A 15,011-nucleotide genomic window follows, 5' to 3' on the forward strand; every position below is an offset into this window, starting at 1 on the left:
TACTTCACTTCACCTGAATACTGGAAACATTCTGGAGTTTACAAGATTGCATATCATTTTAGTTCCCCTTAGCCCAGTAGCCTACTGTAGACCTTATCAAGAGACACTTTCGATTGGCTCTTCCTCTTTTAAATCAGGCATCTGGATTTTTAATCAACAGCCAATCAGAATTATTCATCGATATTATTAGAATATAAAATCAACATTATATTTAAAAATACCAAGCACAACCTAGCTACAATGATAACAGTGTTTGATAAATCAGACAAAAGACAAAGAGATATCCAGAAATCACCAGAGAACATATACATACAATATAAATATATGACATATATGAAATATGTAATAGTTCAAATACAAAACCCTTTAAATCCGTCTGATCACTTTTCTTTTAAATTATCATTTTTTGTCTGGCTCCTATAGGTTTTGGCCCACAAATCAATATTTCCGACTTGGAAGAGAGAGGTATTTAGTGGTTTTTGAAGTGAAATTGCTTGATTAACGTATACTGTGTGGAGATACGTATACATTCACTCAACATCGTTATCTTATTTTTTACAGGCGTTTACAGGGTTTTGCGTCTGAACTCTTTGTAGGCTAATACTGTTAAAAAAAACTAAGGGAACACTTCAACCATACACTGTATCGGTACTCTGACACCGTTTGGTTCTGAGCACAAGTAAAACTTTTGAGGCGAGTGTTTTATTTTGCAAGAACTGTTAGACATTCTGTGAATGTAGTTTGAGAATGGAGAAAAGGGTGGAAGGTTTCAAAAAATGTGTTTGAACAATTGTGGAAAACTGTTCCCTTAATTTTTTGAGCAGTATATTTCTTGAATATTATAGGAAGTGAATATGATCTTTTGCCACTAGTATTCTTTCACCAGTTTGCACTGACAGAAAGATAGTAAGCCAGTATGGAGCTATGGTTTTAGATTCAACAAGTGAAAAGTGAAACAAAACATTAAGAACAGAATTTGATGAAAAAAATATATAATTTATTGTAGTGGCAATATGGACAGTATACTTGTTCTCTGGCTAATTGTTACTCTCTGGTGTGCTCCCATGGGAATATTTAAACAATGTCCACAGTGCAGACACTCCCTACCTGTATATTGTTTGGTTTCATGTTCAAGATAATATGAACATAAAGACTGTCAAGTTCATGGTTTTAAGAAGAAGGATTTTATTGTACTGCGAACAGCAGCAGAGCAACAGACATAGCTGAAGAGTAAAACGTTATTTACAAAAAACACCTTGAGAACCTAACAGCAGTCCGGGGTGAGGCAGGTCAGAGCCGACTACTACTATAATTCCAGATTGAGGCCTGTAGGAGGGATTTCACACAACACAAAAGAGATGCCAAGGCATCCGATGCCGGTCGTTTCTGTGCTATGGGTCGAGGTGCATTCTGGGCAGCTACGAGGGGCGGGTCAGAGATCCGGCTGGCATGGCGGTCACGTGCCGACGCCTCATCCTCCTGAGCTGGCAGTCTACTTTCTGCGGCGGGTGGCAGCTCCCTTCTTGCTGCTACAGTTTGGCAAGAGAAGAGCACACGTGAGAAAAGCCGGGGGAGGACACACACCCATGAGGGGGCCCAGAGGGAGTCCTGCTCCTCACACTGACCTCTAGTGTCATGCAGTGGGCTGGACACTGTCACATGGAATCGTATCACTACACGATATGAGAGACACTGCCTATCTCAATGATCCATTATAACTACAGTATCTGATATATTGATGATGGAAATAAAAAATGCTGCAATATAATAGTGTGCAAATTGTCTTGACAGAGACTTTAAAAGCATCTAAATACAATGCTTGACAGACTTCAAAAGCATCTAAATATAATGCTTGACAGAGACTTTAAAAAGCATCTAAATATAATGCTTGACAGAGACTTTAAAAAGCATCTCAATAGCCATTAACATTTGCTTTGCAATATGTTTTTGTCCCTTTTTTACACAAACTATGGCTATGGTCAATGGCTCCTGTAGAGATCCTACTACATGTCCTGATGACACATGGCTTCTACAATATGTATATCAACCTCTGATTAGTGAACACGTTGAGCCTGTGATGGTGCAGGGTTACCTCACATGGTGTCATGCAGTCATACCATGCAAAACTTACCATCATTCCTTAGTGAAGTAAAAACAAAACACTTTCATCACTCATCACACGAGATGAGCAATGAAAGGGTCATGGAGAGGATAGGACATTTGAGCTAGATGGATACAGACCTCAGCACTACTCACAATCACAATAATTAACACACCACAATAATACTATCAGGTGGCAAAGAAAATTACAAGCTCAGAGCAGAATTTAGTTTTTTTCCCAACCGAATTACCCAGCACCCCATCTTACTTCATCATGACAACAGTTGTGAGACTATATTCATGATACACGTACTAAATGTTTGTTTTGTACAAAATATGAGCTTAATTTTCTTTGCCTTCAGAGCGATCCTTACCAGATGGAAGGCAACAGAGCAGGAATGGACCGAAAGCATGATAGCCGTAATGTCCCACAAGGACCGTTTGACATTACAGCAGGTACAAGTAGTAATGATGAGGACAGTACTCTAAGTACCTTTCTGTTGCTGTGGCAACAGTAACCAGGTTATTCACTCACTCCCCTGGCATTGGATACCAGGTTCAGTAGACGGCAGAAGAATGAGTGCCTACGGTTTGCCAGTACGCTAAGTCTCACCCACATCTTCCATGCCTTTTACAAAAATGTCCTAAATACTTACGGTCTGTCTGTGCTGTGACTATGGACCACTGGCTCCAGGTGCAGTGTTTCACTTTGGCTGCTTTAGGACATTGTTTGTATGGCCTTAGTGCAAATGACAGACTCACCACAGCGAGTGTGGTGCAGTTATGTCTGACATGTTGCATAAGTGTGTGTGTGTGTGTTGTGTGGTATGTGTGTGTGTGTGTGTGTCCGGGTGGGGTCGGTGGTTGTGCATGAGAGCGAGTCTAGTGACTAGTATTATTTCTGGTCAGAAGTTATTAGAAAGGGATGATGTATGCATTTCTCAGGAGAGGCAGCAGTAGCGTTTCTCAGAATTGTGGAAATGCATCAGTCTACCATGCGTCTGGAGAGTTGGTGTGGGATCTGATGGGAAGCATTACTTACTGTTTCTGCAGCTCATCAATGCGGTTTCGCAGAGAGACGACCTGAAAGCAACACATTCACAGTGCAGTCTTTAAATAAACACAGGCTGTGCGGTGCGACAGCAGCGAACTGCTCACCTTCGCTTCTGAAGGGGGCTCCTACCTTTCAGCTGGGAACTGGGTCACATTTGAGAGACTGGATGAAACCACACACACACACACACTATGTCGAGCTGCCCTTGCGTAAACTCTGACACAGATTTGTGGTTTCGGCTGAGGAGTTCTCATGGAACATTAATGTGTTCTCTTTCTCACTCCCAAATAACAGCAAGAGGCAGGGGAGACTGTGTATGTTTGGCTTGTTTCTCCAGCTCACAAAAATGGCCGAGCACATCTTTGGAGGAACCATCAAACCTGTTTGTGCCGCTCATACGCATACAAGGGGATCATACTCTCAGCACTGATGAAGCATTCTTAGCCGCTCTGACTCTGTACACACCCACCTACCTGTAGGGGCAAAAGGCTGTTCTCACCAAACCTTGGGCACCAGCCCAGAGAGTTTTTTTTTTTTTACGGTATTTTACAAACTTATACTGAGAGACAGGTGCCTTATTTGCACATATGCTTTATGAGCCAACGTGGCAATTTTTTCTTAAAGGCATAGTCACTCTTCAGTGAGGCCATAATCTGCTTCTCCAGCTGTTTCTATATTGGATTGAACCTGCCACCCGTCATTTGATGACCTGTTGCCCCCATGTCCAAGGCTCTCTCTTTCTGAGAGAGTATCCCATGCAGGCAGCCATGCTGTCTGGACAGAGCGATGCGCCTGCTTGTGCTCAGCTACCTGAGCTCTGTTACTTACAATTTACTGAGCTCCTCCACTCTCTTACGTAGTGTTGTAACCTGAAGGGGATCAAAGCACAGCTGCATTCAATGCTGTGTGTGTGTGGGGGGGGGGGGGGGGGGGGGGGGGCTCTGCCTTAGGAGAGGAACCCTTTGCAACCAGGACTTCAGTACATGTTATCAGGAATACATTTGGGTTGTACGCCATACACGCTATCTGTATACGTGGACATTCTTGTGAAGTTGACTTAAATTTAAAGGAATGATTTAAACTCAGTTTTCGCTGTTAACTAGAGTGGTGTTTCCGAAACGTCCAACGTGATGCTGTTATGAAGGAATATTGAAAAGCATTTTTCATTGTGTTCTATGTGTCATGATGCTTGTTTTCATCATCATGTTTACATTTGTAAATCTACCCATAGTACGGATGGCAAAGGGTGATATGTAGTGGATTTCCATAACTCATCAATCGGCATCTGTCATCAGAGCAAAATGCTGTGGAAACAGCATCAATTTACAGCTCATATTGAAATAAGATAACATGTCATGGAATTGATTACTATTGATGGCTCCATTTCTTCTCCTGTGTCCCTCAGTAGGGGGTACCCACCTCATACTTCTGCCTCTTCAGCTTCTCCATGTGGTCGAACTTCTCAGACTCCAGCTGGTGCATCCAGTCCCACAGCTCCTTAGCCTTCTCCCTGTCAGTTCAAACACCAACCAAACTCAGCAAGGGGAACCAGCATACAACAGCATAACACCATCTGAAGCAATAGCTTAGATGTGGGGCAGCCGTGGCCTACTGGTTAGCACTGCGGACCTGTAACCGGAGGGTTGCTGGTTCGAATTCCGACCAGTAGGCACGGCTGAAGTGCCCTTGAGCAAGGCACCTAACCCCTCACTGTGTGCTGTGTGTGTTTCACTAATTCAAGGATTGGGATAAATGCAGAGACCAAATTTCCCTCACGGGATCAAAAGAGTATATATACTTATACTTTTTAAATAATGGTCTGTTGATTACATCATATATACTCTGACTATAATGTCTGTAATTTGATTCCAATGTAATTTGTGCAGCTGTGCCAACACTGTGAGCCATCATCGCTGAGGTGAATGACTTACTTCAGTTTGTCCTCATTCAGATGATCAATGTTGAGAGCCTTGCGCCTGTCGGCCAGGATCTTCTTCTTCTTCTCTCTCTCTGTCTGCTTCTTGCCTCTCTTTCCTTCAGCCTGCAGTTATAGATAACCACACATCTCTATCTAAAACCATACCAGCAATATAGATAACCACACATCTCTATCTAAAACCATACCAGCAATATAGATAACCACACATCTCTATCTAAAACCATACCAGCAATATAGAAAACCACACATCTCTATCTAAAACCATACAGGCACATACAGAGCCCAATGGGCCTCCCACACATAGATCAAACCTAGACTCCTCATCTAACTTCAATGGAGATTTTCTTTTAGTCTAAGACTAGACGTAATCCATGCAATCCAATCCTTCTTTTATATTTTCTTTTAGTCTAGGACTAGATGTAATCCATGTATGGGAAACCAGCTCTTAATGTTATGCGGTGGACCTATCTCTATCTAAAATACATACACGAACATAGAGAGGCCTAAGTAAACAGTAAAGTCAAGGGACGATGCAGAGAGTGAAGTCTGTGCAGTGGACAGTGGAGTATCCGAGGGCTGACCTTCTGCAGATGGCTGCTGTAGCTTGAGCCCATGCTGGACAGGGCGGACTTCTTCTTGGCCTCCTCATCAGCCTTCTTCTTTTGATCTGCCTCCTCCCTCTTCAGCCTCTCCTCCTGCAAGGCAATTAGGGTGCAGTCTATCAGAAATGTGTGTGTGTGTGTGTGTGTGTGTGTGTGTGTGTGTGTGTGTGTGTGTGTGTGTGTATAAATGTACACAGGTGAGTGGTCTGTTAGAGCGAGTTGTCCACACACACCTCACGTCTCGCCTGACGCTCTTTGTCCTTCTCGGCACGAATCCTCTGCTGCTCAGCCCTCTCAGCCCTACGTTTCTCCTGTGGGTTTGGACACGCGCGCGCACACACACACACACACACACACGCACGCACACGCACGCGCACGCGCACACACGCGCACACACACATGCACGCACACAGGAACGCACACACACACGCACACGCACACACACACACACAGTACAGTGAATTAGGAAACCAATCTGATCATACAAGCTCCTAAGACATGTGGAGTACGACAGAAGTCATTCCTCACAATTCTTTCTTTGAGAGCAATGAGCTCCTCCTCCTCCTTCTTTCTCTGCTCAAAGTGATTATCGATCAGACCCTGCAGCTCAATAAGATCCTTATTCTGACGCTTCTTCTGGATGTCCTGTGGTGCCAGAGAGAGGGCAAAGGTCACATTTATGCAACCCACTGTAGTGTGTAATATCCACATCTTAAATTCAGCGTATACATTAGGAGAACTAATGCTGACTTACATCAAAGTCAACTTTGTCGCCATCAGGGATTTTGGGGGCACTGGGCCTAGAAACATTTAAATAACATTTAAATAATGCCAAATCACCTACACATTTGAGATTATCGTAAACTACATACAGTATTATATGAATCAAACTCTACTCATAAATTCAGTTAAAGCATATAATAGGACAGACAGTGTGAACAGCATACAAGCACTCACTGTCCTAAATTTTAAGCAGCTTCATCTAATAATGTATTGCTTACACCACTGGTATTTGATACTCACTTGAACTTTGGCTTCTCCTCTGATCAATAATAAAATAAAAAAGGGAGAAGGACATGTTACAGTGTTAGAGTCACACATTCAATGGAATTTGTGTAGCCTTCAGGCAACTACCGATGGGTGTTATGTTAATGATGACAACGACTGTTATTTCAGGTTATCTTATTGTACTGGAACTGTTCTCTTAAAACAGAATCTATGGAGAAAGTAAAGTATTACTTTCAGCTGTGTGCTGTTAATATACAAAAGTCAGTTAAGAGGTAAATAAAAAACGCAAAGTGCACATAGATTGAAACACAGACATGAACAAATTATACAAAAGTGGATCAGTATACAAGTGCACAAATATCAAAGCATCAACTCCATTGAGTACTAAGAGAACAAGGGAAGCTGAAGCAACAGTTAGGGTTTTATGAATCGTGTGTTACCTAGTTATTTGTCCCTAGCTCTCATGTATGTAAATGTTAATGTTAACCATAACCTGGTTCAATGAAATTAAAAATGCGGGTGTGATTGGAGAATCACAATGATGACTAGAATACATTTTGGGTTGACCCATCCCTCACCCACCAAACAACAAAACAAAACAGAAACAAAACAAAGAAAAACGACACAGAAAACTAGACACAAGCAAGGCGACACCAAGTGTTTGTTTTTTAAAAAAAAAAAAGTTCTTTGCAGGAAAATACAAACTACCATCTTGTTCTCCCTCCTCGACTGGTTTGGCGCGTCATGCAAAGAGAGAAGCAAAGCACACAGTACATGAGCAGTGAAGTCACTGTGCGGGTCAAAGCAGAATGTGAGCATTTTATATTCTTTCACCCTTTCTCCATGTTGGCACATCATCATCTGACACCAGCCAATTGATTGATTGATTGAATTGTTGTTTTGTTTTTTATTTTTTATTTTTTTATTTGCAGTGCACCTTGCTCGGTGGAAGACGCAGGCATCTACCAGCTCAGGGGTGGCTTCGACCTCCCCACACACTACGACTGGCAAACTAACAGCCCCTCTAGCTAATAAGATATTACACACACAAGAAATGTGTCAACATACCTTCCTCTTCATAGGCCTCTGCATGCAGCAAGCGTCCAAAGCAAGAGCAGAATAGAAAACATTAGCAATTCAAACAGGTGATTACAGCCACTACCTCACATACAACTTGCTATGACGGGCACTTCTGCAAGTGCTCAGCTCGGCTTTAAAAATCCATATTGAGGTGTCTATAGGGGGAAAAGGGTGGTTTATTTGTCGTAACTGAATATGGATTAAGGGTGAATTATGACAAGTCACACTCTAAGACACCTCAATAGGAAAAGCATTTTTTTAAATTATTTTTTAAAAAAGGCAGTCCATTTCATACGTCATAAACTTCTCAAATATCACTCATCGACTCTCAAGAAGATATTTCATTCTTGTAATGAGAGAAAGGACAGGAGTGTAACGCTTGGAGACTTTCAAGAGGGACAAATAAGTCTTTACAATGGCCAGGATTCTCTCCATACCGCATCAATCAAACACAGATCTCGTTTTGGAGCTATGCTACGTATAGATGCCTCTGCGCGAAATATGACGGGATGGTGACTTCTGAGATGCTGTAAAGAGCGGTCATGGAGGAACACAAGACACCCTCCTGTGTAAAGGCCTAAGGTGATCGGTGATCACCACGGATCTTGCATGTTGAGCAGGTACATTTTAAGAGGACATCCTAAAAAAGGAGATGCACAGATCCGTTCTTTGTCCCTTTGAGGAATTGAAAACAAACCAGAACTGGCTTGTAACCATGTAATGTGCACCACTGACATTTAACACCAAAGCATCCCATAGAGGCTTTAAAACCCTCAGGTCTACTGCAGAGCAAAGAGTAACACCAACACATGCAACTACACGTCTGTACAAGCAGTTGGCTTTCTTCAAATGCAACTGAAGAGAGCAGTGCTTCGCTGGACAACAGCGCGAGGACTGCTCTCTGTTTTGTAAGTGTGGGGGTAAGCAGGAAGAGTTTTAGCTTGGTCATAAGCACACTAAGAACTATTAAGCTTCAATGGTAATATTAGAAATGGGAATAAATTACAGTATTAGTGGTGGTCTTCCTCAGAGGAACCATAGGCACTCTGGGCACCATCTTCATGGCACTAAACAGAAACAATTGGTGACAAGCTGCTAAGAAGCAGTCTGTGGGAGCATGGTAGGTGTGAATAGCAATGTCATTTCAAACAGAGAGAATTCTCCCGGTACAAGATATCACCAGGTCTCCTTCATACTGGGCAGTTATGAAGAGGAGGTACCTCCAGTGTTTGTTAGTGACTTCAGGGGGTGGGGAGTTGATGCTACAAGGTAGTTGATGCTACAAGGTTGGTACACAACAGTTCACTACAAGTCTTCAAGTATTATTGTCTTTTAATTTGTTTAATTCATTTGTTAATCTATTTTTTATTTTTATTTTTTTTGTTTTTTTTTGCACCTCTTAATACAGTTTTGGGGAAGGATGAATGAATATCCATGCCACATACCTTCCTGCACCTCTGGCTCAGGCTCAGGCTCAGGCTCTGGCTCTGGTTCTACCTCTGGTTCTGGTTCTGGCTCAGGCTCAGGTTCTGGTTCTACCTCGGGTTCTGGCTCAGGCTCAGGCTCTGGCTCTGCCTCGGGAGCTACTTCTACCTCCACTACCTCTTCGGCTAAAGAGCATCATGCAGCGAGCAACCAGGGAGAGGAAGGTTTATATTAGGGACTGGCCAAAGTGAGAGGCAAAAGCATTAGAGTATAAGAGAGATCAGCGATGAGGAGGAGGGAGAGAAGAAAAAGGGTGAGTAGAGGGAGAGCAGGAGGAGGAGAAGAGGAGAGGAGGAGCATAGAGGAGAGATTAGGGGAAGGGGAAGGCATGGAGGAGAAGGCCCACAAACAGCTCTGCTGAAACAATACAGCTGGCAGTAATCATCAGAGAGAGAAAGAAAGATGAGTCAATGAAACACACACAAACATGGAGAAAAGCGAGATGTTGATTAGATGAACACGTGATACTCTAGATACCGGAGATACCTGGGTTTTAGTGGGGTTTTTTACACGGTTAACTCATCATTGCCCGATTACATTTGACCTCAGGGTTTGAGTTTCAGAAAGTCATCCAGTCATTCAAGCATATGTCACCCTTAATTAGTGTGTTTGACAGGCAATGCAATGCAACTGACAGACATGCAGATTATGTCAGTTGGCGACACGCATTGTGCACAGTGACGACACATAAACAACATAAACAGTAAACAACACCAGGGACTGACAAATGGGGGGAAACTCAGTGTTTTTGGCTGTGAAACGGTGAGCAGGTCTCAAGCACCACTAGTGTCCTGGTGTGATGAGGAGATGTGTGTACCTGCTGTGTACTTAAGTGCCCTGTTAATGAAGCTGAAGCATGCCTTTGATTGATAAGAAATATCCATCATCCCAGAGACGGGCTCAGTAGCATGGATACGTACATGCACGTACGTATAGGACCCCAGCCACTGAGATGACGACCTTATCTCTGCATCAAAGGCCATTTGCTTTTGCCTATTGCTAGATATGTTAATCTTATTAAGTAGGCTATATTTCATTTTATTCTGTTATTATTTGAGTATGTATGTTTGCATATTGGTTTTATGCACATTACAGACAGGACAGTGAATATAGTGAAGACGTGTTAATGCTATGAAAGCACAATGACTGATTTTAGAAAGTGTCAAACACATCTGAAATTAAGGGTGGGATGGTGGTACAACAATTAGTATGGACATTTAATGTGATCTAATCATCTGTGGATTTTACCTTCCCCCTCGTAATCTTCATTTCCGAAAAGAGAGCAATAAATGCATAAGATTAAATAATATTTATGGCTATGAAATAACTACTAATAATAATAATATGATTTAAAAACAATGTATCAATGCTGTCATGCTGAGCATACACATATGCTGGCCTCCAAAACTGATATTTAATCATTTAAGGGCATCAGAACATTGAATTTTAGGCCACAAGACAAGTCATACCATATTCAGTTTAAGGAGGGCAGTATAATAGCAGAGCATAACATTATTAGACATAGTTGCAGGACAACAGATTAAACATAATTGAATGTTACCTTAAGAAATGTTGAATGGCTATAATTATAATACATGCGTTCAAAATATGTGTCCAGGAATTATCAACAATAGCCTATTGATTTTAAAATATATATGTAACAGCCTATCTGTGTCCTGTGACTATGCATCAGGAAAACCTTTACAATACATTCCTGATATCATCAGCGCAAGTGGCTGCATTGCTACAGACAGTAGCAAAGAGGCACACATCTTCATTCAAGTCAGGCTGACGAAAATGTGATGCCAAAAAGATTTTCATAAACACCCACTACAACTAAATGTAGCATACAGATGGAGGTATCCGATTTGTAGGAAGGCAGAAATGCAAAGGCTAAGATATCATAGTTGCAGTGTATCACATCCGTCGGTAGAGGGGGGTGTAACGCCGTATATCTAGAGCCGTTTACAGAGTGGTGTGGAAACGCAATTGGTTGAAAATCATACAAATTATTTTTTATATACCAGTAAAAAATGAACAAATATTATGTTCTGTTTAACTGTCTGGAAACAACTTACCCTCGACCTGATCTCTGCAGGGAAAAGCAGAGACATAAACAATTAGGCCTAGTTATAATAGCAAAATATAGTCTAAGAAAGTTTTTACTGTACAATGTAATCAATAGCCTACACAATACGCCGGCCAACAATGTAAAATAGCCTAGGCCTACTTGTCTAAACCCATGACAAATTAACATATCGACGAATTAATGCATCAATTAGCAGAAAAACAGACAATTAATATACTTACACTTCAGTATCAGACATGATGACGGAAGACTTTACACCTGTGTATGACAAAGTATTAACATCAGGCTATGATTATGTGACAACGTTTATAACCAGGCAATTATATCACAGAATATTTTTAGATCGCAGGCCTATGGGCTTAGTTTATCTTCTCCCAACCTTCACAACTTCGGCAAAGTCGGCTTCTGCATCTTGAAAAAGCACGAGCGAAGGACACAAAAAAGAAGAAATCTTTTCAAGAGCTCGTTAAGGTCGCATGCACTTTGCTGAGGACACCTGTTCTTCAAGTGCTTTCAACACTTCAGTTTCTGTCAACATTCAAGAGGATGTGATTTTGGCCACTTCTTATCAGTAGCCAGCCTATCTATGGTGCTCACAGGTGACACGGTAATAACATCTTCTTGTGTGCCATTTTATCAAACAAGTTAAACAGCGAAATGAAGATTTATATTGTTATAGGGCCTATGCTTTCTTCTGACACGCCATTGCGCTTGGCTGATGCCTGCGTTGGAAAAGCCACCGCCGGATGACTCCCGCCATAAGCGCTCGAGCACAGCTGTAGAGGATTAACTAGGGATCGTATTTCTCAGCATCAGCGGACGCCCTTTTTGTCTGAATAGCTGTCATAATTACCATTACGCTTCCTTATGTGGTCATAGCAGCCACGAAAATAATATAATTGGAAGCTAGTGATAATAACTTTTCATAAAATTGGCTCCACACATGTAACGGTCTCTACGAGGGACTACGGAGTTGAGATTCTTCATACAACTGTCTGAAAAAAAGAACTTTGCCTTAGACACTTTTGAGAGGCCAGAAGTGCTAGATGTTTGATTCCTTGTCTTTTAAGTGACAGGTATGGCTTTAATTTACCATTGATACTATAGACTACAAGAAAAGGAAGTGAAGTGGCATTATATGAGAGATTCATTGCTAGGACTGTCTGAGACACCTGCCAATTGTTTCAATCCCCATTGGCTCATCTACGGATATGCGGCTCTTACAGTCATTATCAGCTATGCTTCGATAAGCCTCTATTGTCATACCCAACAATGCAATGATTTCAAAGTGGCTGTTTGTAAATCCACAGCTTGAAATACATTGTGGCAGCTCTTCGGAAACACGTTGCCAAAACCACTCAACAGTCCAGTTCATTCTTCATAAGCACAAAAAAACTATGCCTTAGTATCAGAGTATTCCAAGCTCCCACTCACAGACTTCCAACTTTTGTGTATCTTAATATTTCATACAGAATAGTAATGATGACACTGCCAGAAATAGCTATCCAAACAGTACAATAACTCATGTCTGAAATATGTCCAATTCAGAATTTAATCCTCTTCAAATCCGTCCAAGGCAACAGGCTCAGATTGCCTACAAACGTATCACACTTAATAGTAGTTGTCCAAGCACTAATAAATTCCGCCTCATAAAAAGATTTATGTGTCCTTCTACTCTCTTTTCAACATGCCACTTGTGCCAGAGCAATAGACCTGGCAGCAGGTGAGGCAAAGGGATTTTACCCACCAGCTTCTTTGAAGAAAAAAAGAAGAAGAATCTGATACAGTAACACCAATTACTGTATTTTAACTATCCATGGACCTGCTGAAGCTCTCTCAGGTGAGTTATTCCGGTTCTTTCTCTTTTTCCCCCTCTTACCTCAGAAAAGCCGAAAAGAAGTTGAGCGTCCTGGTGGCGCAGACTGGCTGTAAGGTTCTGCAAACTTCCCACAGCGAATAAGTCCTTCTGTTATACTGATACTTGATATGCTGAGGAGCCTTATTGGCTGAGGGTGTGAGTGAGTGAGGGTGTGCACAGGGGGGGTAGGAGACATCTTCTCCTCTGGCACTGAATAAGGAGATGGGTAGAATGTGCTGGATGGAAGGAGGCTCAAGTTTGGAAAGGCGAGATGGCCAGTGGCTATATTTGTCGCAATACAAGGCAAGCAAAAATTAGTCCAAGGGGTACTCAAGCAAATGATGTTTGAGACAGACAGGCAGCAATATACTGCTACACATGAGGTTGGCATTTGAATAATGCCTCTGTTTATTTTAGCCAAGAGGCCGTAAGGACATGGACCTGGTCAATGCAGACAACTAGGCATAAATCGATTGATACTGGATACTGATAGTGTAAATAGACCTGTGGGTTGCTGTTTCTTAGATGTGTTATACACGTAAAAATTTGTAAAAAATATTTTCAAGCAGATATGATGTTTGAAATGGCTTGTATTGTATAACACATATAAACCAAGTTGGTATATACACAGGTGATGGCTTGCGTTGTATTGCATTATATACATATAGACCAGGTTGGTACACAGTTTGTACACAGGCAATATTCTATACTGTATGATCAAAAATACATGAACTGCATTCTCAACAAGTAAAACAAAATCACTGATGCATGAGGCCAGGAATATGTGTGACACTGTCTTCACTGAAAGAATCAAAGTGTAGCTCACAATTCATATTTTGTCACCAGTTTTTTTCATAGGTGTTGATCCATGACAGTTTTAATGATTGGCAGCACTTGTACTAACATATCGTTCCAGAGCAAACAAGAGACAATTATGCTGTATGGTACAGTGATAGAAGTTGTAAATGTGTAATTACTTGAAGTAAAAGACATCTAAAGCTAAAAAGATTGTGATAGGGGGTTATGTCTACTGTCGTCAATGTCATTCAACTGTTGAAAATAACATAATGAGGCAGCTTAAAGGTTACCCTATGACCAGAGATCAAATTCTCTGAGGTCAAGTTCAAATCTGTTAACAGTGATTTACAATCTCTGAAATGTACGGTAAATTATTCCACGCTTTTTTCCCGATGCGTACTCTTCGGGGACAATTTTACAAAGCAAGATTACTAAGGAATAATCACAGTGAAGTCACTGTAGAATCATTTGACATGAACACAGATTAAGGGGATCAAACTGTGTGCATGTAAAATGTACTTTATTTAAATTGTTTCCCATTAATGCACACCAATTGTTATTCACATGTAAATAGCTACTATAACCTAGTGCCAGTCAACATAATACATCTGATTCATGTACTGTAGTGTGTCAAACTATTTGAATGATTTGACTTTCATTCTAGTCCATAGTTTTTTAGTTCAAATTATGTCCATTAATAATAAACAAATATATTTACTGAACAAGTGTAGACAATATGGGGATATAGGGATACATTAAGGCATTGTTAAAAATAGAATTATTCTCACTACTAATTGCAGTCACCAAATAGACCTTGTTATCTCATAATTATGCTGTGGTCATTAAATTATGTGACTCTGACGTCTCGCTGTTTACCGTCTCAACAGATAAAATCCACACCACCGGGCAGTGATTCACGAGCTGAATGGTTGAAAGACACTCCCACTGATGTAGCCCCTAACATCTCGCCGGGGGCTTCCTTTCTAATTCATTTAGGG

At 41.3% G+C, this 15,011-nt stretch overlaps 1 protein-coding gene across 16 annotated transcripts; it reads right to left on the reverse strand.

Annotated features, from left to right (window-relative positions):
* Nucleotides 1-1,165: 1,165 nt before the first annotated feature.
* On the reverse strand, nt 1,166-13,381 carry tnnt3b (troponin T type 3b (skeletal, fast)). Of its 16 annotated transcripts, XM_042061846.1 has the most exons (17): nt 13,237-13,378; nt 11,579-11,615; nt 11,347-11,360; nt 10,517-10,531; nt 9,308-9,393; nt 9,229-9,271; nt 7,772-7,789; nt 7,412-7,432; nt 6,719-6,737; nt 6,450-6,495; nt 6,224-6,340; nt 5,929-6,006; nt 5,675-5,788; nt 5,086-5,195; nt 4,574-4,664; nt 3,983-4,023; nt 1,166-1,529 (listed from the first exon to the last, which is right to left on the reverse strand). In XM_042061846.1, the coding sequence occupies exons 2-17, from the start codon at nt 11,593-11,595 to the stop codon at nt 1,493-1,495; spliced, it is 867 nt and encodes a 288-aa protein (XP_041917780.1). In that variant the 5' UTR covers nt 11,596-11,615; nt 13,237-13,378; the 3' UTR covers nt 1,166-1,492. The 16 variants fall into 16 exon arrangements, with proteins under 16 accessions (XP_041917780.1, XP_041917775.1, XP_041917774.1 ...); XM_042061841.1 differs by lacking the exon at nt 3,983-4,023 and adding an exon at nt 3,143-3,183 and having other exon boundaries at nt 6,450-6,489; nt 9,229-9,393; nt 13,237-13,381; XM_042061840.1 differs by lacking the exon at nt 3,983-4,023 and adding an exon at nt 3,143-3,183 and having other exon boundaries at nt 9,229-9,393; nt 13,237-13,381.
* Between the last annotated feature and the right edge of the window lie 1,630 nt (nt 13,382-15,011).

This window comes from Alosa sapidissima, chromosome 14 (genome assembly GCF_018492685.1).
Source record: "Alosa sapidissima isolate fAloSap1 chromosome 14, fAloSap1.pri, whole genome shotgun sequence".
Taxonomy (NCBI): Eukaryota; Metazoa; Chordata; class Actinopteri; order Clupeiformes; family Clupeidae; genus Alosa; species Alosa sapidissima.